This window comes from Acanthisitta chloris, unplaced genomic scaffold, assembly GCF_000695815.1.
Source record: "Acanthisitta chloris isolate BGI_N310 unplaced genomic scaffold, ASM69581v1 scaffold10532, whole genome shotgun sequence".
In the NCBI taxonomy this organism is placed as follows: domain Eukaryota; kingdom Metazoa; phylum Chordata; class Aves; order Passeriformes; family Acanthisittidae; genus Acanthisitta; species Acanthisitta chloris.
Genome location: NW_008658798.1, coordinates 13,537 through 22,906, shown reverse-complemented (window position 1 = coordinate 22,906; position 9,370 = coordinate 13,537). Strand labels below are relative to the sequence as shown.

General features: G+C 52.9%; 1 protein-coding gene across 1 annotated transcript in view; it reads right to left on the bottom strand.

Moving 5' to 3' along the window:
* Positions 1-1,295: 1,295 nt before the first annotated feature.
* The window catches only part of KIAA0226 (KIAA0226 ortholog), a 17,436-nt gene continuing 9,361 nt past the window's right edge, over positions 1,296-9,370 (bottom strand). Inside the window, exons 13-21 of the mRNA XM_009085222.1 lie at positions 5,978-6,038; positions 5,224-5,356; positions 4,725-4,870; positions 4,334-4,398; positions 3,520-3,758; positions 3,059-3,120; positions 2,707-2,860; positions 2,236-2,329; positions 1,296-1,459 (exon numbers count right to left, since the gene is read on the bottom strand). Coding sequence (XP_009083470.1) covers positions 1,296-1,459; positions 2,236-2,329; positions 2,707-2,860; positions 3,059-3,120; positions 3,520-3,758; positions 4,334-4,398; positions 4,725-4,870; positions 5,224-5,356; positions 5,978-6,038 — 1,118 coding nt within the window. The remainder of the gene's footprint in view (positions 1,460-2,235; positions 2,330-2,706; positions 2,861-3,058; positions 3,121-3,519; positions 3,759-4,333; positions 4,399-4,724; positions 4,871-5,223; positions 5,357-5,977; positions 6,039-9,370) is intronic.

Genomic DNA, 9,370 nt, shown 5'->3' with positions numbered 1-9,370 from the left:
CCCTCTCCCCCTGTGCACGCCATTGCAAGCAGGCTGCCTGGCCACCCTGCTGCACTGCAGCTGGGAAGCTTTGAGGCTTTGCCTGGCTCAGGGACCCCTCTCCCAAGGGTAACAGGAAATCTCCTGGGAGAGGGGACACTTGGCAAATGCCAGCCCCATCCAGGGGTGAGGAACCAGGAGCAGGACAGCCCTGGAGATTTTACACTGGTGAGTAAGCAGATTGCATGTTCCCTAAGGAGGCATTTCAAGCAGCACCTCCTTGGGGGGAAACACAGAGTTAAAAATACAAAGAGCTACATTAAAAAAATAAAACCAAATCCATCAGATTAAAAAGCAAAAACTCAACCTAAAAGAATAAACCGAAACCGAGGCTCGGGGGATGTGGCTGGAGGGCTGAGCCTTCACCCACATCCCAACAGGCAGAAGGCAGCTGCACACAAGGCAGGTCCTGGTGCCACCACAGTGAGGTCCCATGTCACCCTTAGAGGAGGACATGTCCCCCCTGGGAGGACAGACTGGCAGCATTAGGAGGAAGTAGGGTTGGATCTGTGACTTACTGTATCCCCATGGCTTCATGGGGATCTGCCTCCACCAAAAGTCCATCAGCACCACTCTCCTTGTGTGGCTGCTCCAGGGACAATGTCCCTTTGCAGCACAGACTGTGGGTGGAGGGCAGGGAAATCTGGCATTTTCACCATTGCCACCTCCTCTGCTCTGATCCTGGAGTGAGAGCAACTGCTCTCTGGCAGTGTCCCCATGCCAGGTTTGAGAAAGGGAGCTGTGAAATGCACAACCAACTCCAACCCCCCACCCTCCCTCATTGCACACAACCCACAGCAGCAGAATGGAGGATCAGAGAACTCGGAGAGCTGATTCCCTCCTCGAAGGAGCAGATGTGGCCAGAGCTTCCCAGTAAACAGCTGATGAGTACAAAGTGCTGACCCTTCAGGGAACCCTGCTTGGGAGCAGGGCACAGGGACAGGCAGCACAGCTCTGCCTGGGCCAGCATGAAGAACTGCTTGGAAAAGGTCCCTGTTCTGCCTGCAGGACAGGCAGGAGCAGCCACCTTTCCCCAAGCAAAGGCATCAGGGAGTGTGAGCAGTACCTGGAGCAGATCCAGATGATGGAATATGCCCCTTTCCCAGTCCAGCAATACCACATGGGGGAAAACAGATCACTTGGAGAGCACTCCAGGCCTCCCAATAGTCCTCCTCATCTCCAGTCTGTGTAGCTAAGTCTCTGGTGATGAAGGCCATGCACGTAAACCCACAATCTGCAACTTGGCTGCAGCATGCTCATGTGGCTGCCACTGCCTCTGGCTGCTCCAGCTCATCTTCATAGTCCGAGATGTAGGACTCCATGCTCTGCTTGGCCATCAGCTCTCTCCGGGCTTGAAGCCGCTCACAGCGGGGACAGCGGGTGGATTTGAAGCAGGATTTGTGGTAGCAGGCCTTGCACTCTGTGGGGGAGAGCATAGCTGAGAGCCTGCAGAGGCTGACAGACTGCCTGACACTCCACACCCCAGGTCCCTGCACTGACCTTTGGGAGCACAGGAGGGAAGCTTCCTGCTCCACACAAGGTCCCTCCCCAAACTTTCCTGATACTCCAAATAAACACTGAGTTTGCCCCAAGTTTTCTCTGGCACTGCAGCTGCCAAACCAAGGTTGCATACTGTCATGAGCCATTTTGAGCCAGTTCAGAGGCTGGTCCCAAGCTGCAGGGGTAAGCTCTGCTTGGCCATTAGTATCGGGTATTATCAAGGGTGAGCCCTGAAGGACTTGGGGATTCCTTGGCAGGCAGGAAGGGCAGAGACACAAAGCCTTCAGGTTCTCTCTGCTCTACAAGGTCAGCTCCAGACATCCAAGCAGGGGCAGGGGAACTGTGTGCAGGGTGCAGCCTACTCTGTAACCACAGCAGAAGGGAAGCCAGGGCTCCCAGGCACTCACTCACTGCAGTCACAACCCAACTGTCCACTGCTGTCAAGGCAGGCAGCACACAGTGTGGTCAGGAGGGGACCTAACATGCTCCACCATGCCAGCAGCTCTGGCCAAACACTGTTATAATGCTGATCTGCTGCTGTGATAATGTGTTGCAGACACAAGCCATGCACAGAGGCACTCTGGTCTAACTGGCTCTGCCTCTGTACCTCTTGCTAGGACAAATGTCACTCAGACTGGAGGCAGACCACGGTGGCCCCAGGGTCTGTCCCTTCCCTGTTTCTCCCCAGTATCTTACCTTCACATGTCTTGCACTTGTTCAGCTCAAAGGGGAAGATGATGTCATCCTCATTCTGGCAGAACTCACAGATGAAGCCTTTGGCTTGGCACAGCTGGAAAGAGAAGATGAGGAATAAGCAGCTAAATGCATCTCTCCTGGCAAACAGGGCAGGAAGTAGAGCAGAAAAGGACAGCAGGACACAGTGCCCTGCTCTAATCATGTGGGACAACCCTTCCCCAGCATGTAGCACAGCAAGGCAGAATCAACATGTGTCAGGGGTGGGGGAGAGTCAAAATGGGGTAACAAATATCCCACACATTCTGGGTAGGAGCTTTGTAGAGCAAGCAGGAACAGTTAGCATTTTATCAATTAATTTGATGACTGCCCTGCACATTAAAGCCTTCCCATCAGTTATCTCTGCAGCAAAGCCTGCCAAGGGTGCTCCTGAAGGTGTGGAGCCATGCAGGAGGCAGGTGAGGGAGGCCTTACCATGCACTTCTCAACGTGCATGCTGCCTGCCTTCAGGAGCTCTGTCAAGCGAGGCACCAGGTCCCCTTTCTTTGTGGCACTGAGGTCATTCAGCGAGTAGAGGTGCAAATCCTCTGTCAAGTGGCCAGGCACCATGTCAAAGGAGTCCAGAAGGCTGCAAGGACAGAGAAACCAGAGCTCAGAGCAAAGTCACTCCACTAAGTCCCTTCTCTCCATTCCTTCTGCTTCTCTCCCCCTCCACTACCCTCTCTCCCTGCTGCTCATTACACAGGCTGTACAGATCCCCAGTGCAAACTGCTCTGGGACAGGACCAGGACAGCAAAACAGACTCATCTCACAGCCCAGGACTCACTCTTTAGCTAGTCGGCACGTCTTAAACATGTTCTTCATGTGGAAGAGCTGGATTCGCAGCAGCTGGAGATGAAGAGGGGGACACAAGAATCAGTAAACAGAGCACAGTCCTTGGCCAAGCAGCTCTGCCTCATTCCCCATGCTGGTGAAACAACTGCTGCTCCTCAGCTGCTGCTCCCCCGTTTCCAAAGTGTTTACACCACACAAGGCAAGGTGAGCACAACCATTGTCATATGCTCCAGGAGACAAGCTGAAGCCTGGCTGGCTATCAGCCAGAAATTCCTTCTGAAATTCCTACATTATTGACAAAAGAAGAGGTGAATGGAAACACACAGTGCTGAGGTTTCAGGTGTCAAAAACTGAACTATCTGCTTCTCTCCAGCTTCCTTGGAATATGGTTTATAATTGGCAGCCTCCCATCTCACCCAAACCCCACTCAGGACGGCATGGAAAGGGTCTTACCCACACTTGGTTGAGAGCCTTCACTTTCCGGTACAGGGCAGGATTGATATCCTGCACGTTGAAGAGCGGGTCACTCCAGATCTTGCTCAGCAGGTCTTTGGAGAAGTTGCTCACGTAGTACTTGCTGAAGTCCCACTTGCGCAGGATGCGGCTGGGGATGACCATCTGGGCATTCTCGTGGCAGCACTGGCAGAAGTATTTCCCCAGGTACTCACAGTATCGCAGCCGCTTGATGTAATCTGGCCAAACCCGGGCAGACAGGGAGGTCAGCCCAGGCATGGGCTCTGCCCAGCCCCATACTGTACTCCCAGTGTTATTCAGCATTTCCAACAAGCATTGCTAAGAAAAGAAACAAGGCACTCTGCCTTGCTGGTAACTCCTCCAGCCTCAGGGTGCTCAACACTGGGGTCTGCAAGCATCCCTCTGACTGCAAAAGGACCACAGTCCAGTTTCATGCAGCCACATCTACCTACATGTTTAGGGAAGAGCTCTGTAGCTGTACCCACAGCAGAACCTGCTGGGAGCTTGAGGATGCCACCAAAGAATTTTGCCTTACAAGAGTCAACGTCTGAAATGTCCTCCAAAGGACAGGCTGACTGCACTTTGCCTCCAGCAGCGCTGTGACCTTCTGGAGGTGGAGGCTCCTCTGCAGATGGTGCACACCAAACTGCAGGCAGAGCTGGCAAAGTCAGTGTACCACTGCCCCAGTGACCATGTGCTGAGCTCTGCCACTGCCCACCCACTCGGCATCTTTCTGCTTGTCCACAGGTTCTTCCCCACTCTCCAGCTACAGGTCAGGGCTCCCAACACTCACCAGGATCAGTCCGGATGCCACAGCCTGCACAGCGGTAATTCTGCTTGGCCACAGCCACCTTCCTCCTGCCCAGACACAGAGGACAACATGCATGAGCCCAGCCCTGACAGCACCTGGCACCAGAAGATGGGTATTGGTCTGGGAGTTTTGTGTGGATGACAAATCCAAGGGGAAAAGCCCTGTTGTGTCCTGGTCCACACCAAAGGCACCGATCACAGGCACTAGCTCCATCTCACCATCTCACGATGGTGATCACCATGGATTTACCAGGCTCAGTGCAGGGAAGCCCTGGCAGTCAAACAGGAAGGACAGGATAAGGAACCTTGGTGTTGATGGAAAAGGGTTGGAAAGGGTAGGTCCCCTGAGAGCCCCCAGCCATGCAAGTCCTTACGTTGGGGCTGGGTGAACGTTGAAGATGATCTGTGGTCGTGGTGGGGCCCACTCCAGGTTTCCGCGCACCCGAATCCGCAGCTTGTAGATGTCGGCATGTTCTCCATCATCGGGAGAGATAGGCAGAGAGTCAGGGATGGGCAGGAGCTGGGAGAGGCAGGTAAGAGGTTCAGATCCCTGCCTGGTATTGCAAAGGCAGTGCACCTGGCTGGATGACCAGAAACCTGCAACTGCAGTCCTCTGGAAAACTGTGACACCAAGTTGCTCCTCCAGCTGAATGAGGACTGAACAAGGGCTGTATCCAGGGATCTGGATACTGCTGTAGGAGGCTGTGGTGGCAGAGCCCTGCTTGGCTGAACCCATCTCCAGAGGTCAGACAAATGCTGTCCTCCAGCTCCACTAAGGGATCAACAGGACAAGCAAAGCCCCTCAGCAGTGGGCTGACACCAGGGGTTCAAGGAACATCAAATGCAACTGGTGACAGGGACTCACAGCCCTACCTTCTGAGGGGCATCATGCTCAGGGACCAGCCACTCCAATTCAGAGGCAGCTGGGAGCTGCATGCCCTCGAACTGCTTCAGCAAGCCCATGGCCACGGCCTCTGCCGAGTTGGAACTGAGGAAGGAGTAGGATCTAGACAGCAAAGGAAGTGGTTAGCACTGGGTCTCACAGCTGTGCCCTCCTCACAACCCCCTATACCAGTCCCAGCCCAAGCTAAAGATGTTCCCTTCAACTCTGGTACCTTATTTCTGCACTGCTACATAAGCTTAAAATTGATAAATGATTGATTTCTGTCTTTGCAGCTCTCCCCAGTTCCACCTCTGGGTCACAGCACAGCAGCAAGGGTCGAAGAGCAGGTGGCAGCACCATGTAGTCTAACAGGCCATCCCAGCTGAGAGGAGGCTCAGCAGCAAGCCAGCAGCCAGTCCAGATGCTCTAGGTTGTCACCAGCCTCTTACCTACCAAGAGGTATGAGCATCTCTCCCAACACCAGTCCCTATCATATCTACCACATATAATAATAACCAGATCATCACAGGTACTGCTTCCCAAATTTAGGACTAGGACCAGTGCCCAACTTCTAAGTAAAGGAAGGGAAGGAGGGAGGGAGAGAGGGAGAAAGGGAAGGCAGGGGGTAGAGAAAGAGGGATGTCTACTCCCGTGCAAAACAGCAGCTGATGCATGTGGAAGGGCAGAGCTGGGCAGGGAGGAGAACTTGGTACCAAGCTGTGTCATCATGAGTTGAAGACGTACATGGACTCCGAGGAGAGAAAGGACTTCCTGCTGGACTCTGGGTTCCTCTTGATGTCTGCATCTGAATCACAGATAGACAAGGTGGAACAGATGGGGAAAGGCAGGGGGATACACTCATTTCAAACCAAAGCTTCAATGTAAAACTCATCAAGCTGCTCAAAAGCACATGAACTACAGCATCAACTTCTACCAGTGGCACTGAGCAGCAAGGAGGGGTGCAGCCTAACCAGTCAACTGTCAGAGTTACAAGGGAAAGACATGGTGGGAGTTGTGGAAACAGCCAGCCTGGAGCTTGGAGGAGACAAGTGGCTGCTGGTACAGGTACACCAAGTCTAGCAGTGATGTGGCCTGAATGCACACAGGAGCTAGGAGGGCAGGACTGCAGGGTTAGCAAGAAGGTTTAGTAGCTCTCTACACACAGTATAAATGGTGCAGGAGATTAGCAATGGGATGCAGAGCCCTTCTCTCTACTCGACTGCAACCTGTAAGATCAGACATTGGCCATGACACAGCTTGTCAGTGACTGCACAGCACTCCACAGACATGTCAGCATCTCTGCAGAGTGAGCCAGCAGCCATGGGGCCAGCCTTCTGCAGAGGCCACAGACTCATCTCCTGAGGAGGGAGGGGATCAAGATAAAGTGCAGGACACTGGGGTCCTGCTCCCTCCACCCCACCATCAGCTCCCAAACAGCCCTGGGCTGCCCTGCAGCTCAGCTACCAGGCAGTACCCAGTGGTACCTTCACCACATATCTTTCTTTCACTCCAGCAGGTTAAACCTTGACAGGAAACTCATCTCAACACTGGAACAGCCCTGGGACAGAAGACTTCCAGCTGCACAATGCAGACACAAGCAGGCAGAAACCCTGCTTCATTGCAGATAGACTCCCAGAAAAGGGAAGAAGGCAAGTCAGGACAGAAGAGTGGCCAATGCCACAACCTTCAGCCCAGAAGTCCTCCTGTTTTGTACCTCTGGGGAGCTCCAGCAATGGTGGTACAGTGACCACACTACCTCCAAACAGAGGCTTGCATCTTCCCCTGACCCAGTATCTGGCATGGGGAGGCAGAGCTCAGGGTCCCTGCTCCTCTACCCCAAGCAGGTTGACTAATAAAATCCCAGCAAGGCACCAAGTGCACACTAAGGCCACAAGAATCACAGCCTGGCTGAGCAGAGTCCCACTCCACCCTGAGCTTCCCTACAAAAAGCAGGGCTGCCCTGAAAACAACAGGAGCAAGTCCTGCAAATTTACAGACCCACACTACTGGAATTCAGCATGAACGCTTGGCCCTCATTGTTTGACATCCATTGCTAGAACAGGCACAGGAAAGCATCCTAATGCTAAGGAATCTGCGTATCTACATCATGCAAACAGACTTCTAGCTGCACAAAACAGGGAATTCAGACAAACAGCCTAGCAACCATGTGGGACACCAGCCAGACATACCTGCTATGCTCTGGTGCCTTCCGCTCTGTGCGGGAAGGTGCCACATGGTCCTAGACTACAACAAACATGAGCCAACAGTGGGGCACACACAGCACAGTGTGGGTCAGGTGTTATGGGGAGGCAGAGCTAGGACACTTAGGCACTGACATGGTCTCAGAAGCCAAATCTGACCCGTAGGAGATGCACTAGGATCCCACCACCACTCACTTCCCAACCTTAACTGCAGACACTCTCCAAAAGCCCAAAACATCTCTGCTGCCAATGCTATCACCAGGTGGGACAGTCTCCAGGAGGCTTGTGAACAACCCTCAAACCCAAGGACATTACCCCAGCCCCCATATGACAGCTTCAGGACAGGTTGAGCCCCCTGGATTAAATCCCTGGCTTGTGAACACAGCAGGGCTGACAGAGAAGCTGAGAGCATCACTATCTCCATCAGAAGCAATGCACAAGCACCAGACACCTGACAGAAGAGACCAGCAGCAGCCCAGCAGGCTGTTCCCTTGCTAAAGCAAACAGGGAGCACATGAAGGTTATTTAAGTGTGGCCAGCAAACCAGAAGGATTAGCTAGTAGTACTGTAAACAACAAAAACCCTAGGCAAGACCTGGCTGCATGTGATCTCAGTGCCCAGGGCTCCCAGCATAAACTGCCTGTGCCCTGTCTACTTCTCCCTCCAGGACTTCTTTCTGGAAGGATTTCACTCCAAGTCAAGTCTGAGCAAGACAGGAAGGGCTGGCCATGGTTCAGATCAGAGCTATGGCACACCAGCTCTGCCAAGTCAAGCAGGATAACACTCCCCAAGGCACTAGGGATGGAAACGTTGTTCCACACTGTAGAGGACTCTGCTCTCATCTAGCCCAGGCTCAGCCTTCAGCACCTACAGAGCCACAAAGCTGTGCCATCACCCTGCCAAGCTCAACCCCAAGGTAAGACAAGTCTTCACCACAGCAAACACATTTGGTATATCCAAAATACTGCACGGCAAAACGCCCTTGGGGACGAAGCCCACGGCAAAGCTCCTCTGCCTCCTCTCTACTCCATCCTGCTGTGGCTTTTCTTGCTGACATCTGGATGAGAGTGGAACACATTCACAGTTCCAAAACCAGGCAGGTTTCTGAGAAGTGTGCACGTGCACACACACACACCTTGCACACACACACACGCGCGTGCCACAGGGGAGCACTGCAGGGTACCTGAGAACAAGGAAGCCATTGACACTGAGAGGCCGTTCTTGGACATTTGAATCAGGTTAGATCCATCGTTACCATCTGCATAACACGGTGATGACAAAACAGTTCACTTCAGTGCTTTGGCCAAGCCAAAGAGAAAGGGCATAATACAAGAGCAGCACTCGCACAAGAAGAGGCCAGAACTGAATTCACACACTCCTCCATGGGCTTCAAAACTGAGCCCAAAACTAGCCCTCATGGACTGAAAGGAGGGGCTTGCTGTCAACAGTCAAGAGATGAGAAGTTTAAAGCCGGAGACTGGACTGCTCCATCTTCTTTTTAAAGTCAGAGAGATGGAGCTATTGCTGAGAATTAAGTCATCCCACCTTTAAGGATGGTTCCACCTTGAATAGAAGGCTTTCAAGGAAAGGGATAGCCAGAGACTCAAACAGTTCTCCTGTGGGAAATAAGCTCAGCCACCCAAGCTGCCAGAAGCAGAGACTACAGGTATTACAGGTCAGGATGTGACCAGCACCCACCACCCAAGAGGTAAGTGGTCAGAGCTATGGCTCCTTCTGCCTGGGGAGGGGAAGAGCAGGATAGCAGCTCTTCCCCCTCTCTCTAGCCATGACAGCTGCTTTTTCGACCAGGCAATGAAATGGAAACCACCTGCCAACCACAGGTATGGAATGCTACAGGGTTACAGAGGATTTCAAAGGAAATTCACACTGCTATATGAGGGAAATGCTCAGAATTCAGCCATTTGTTTGGGAAAAG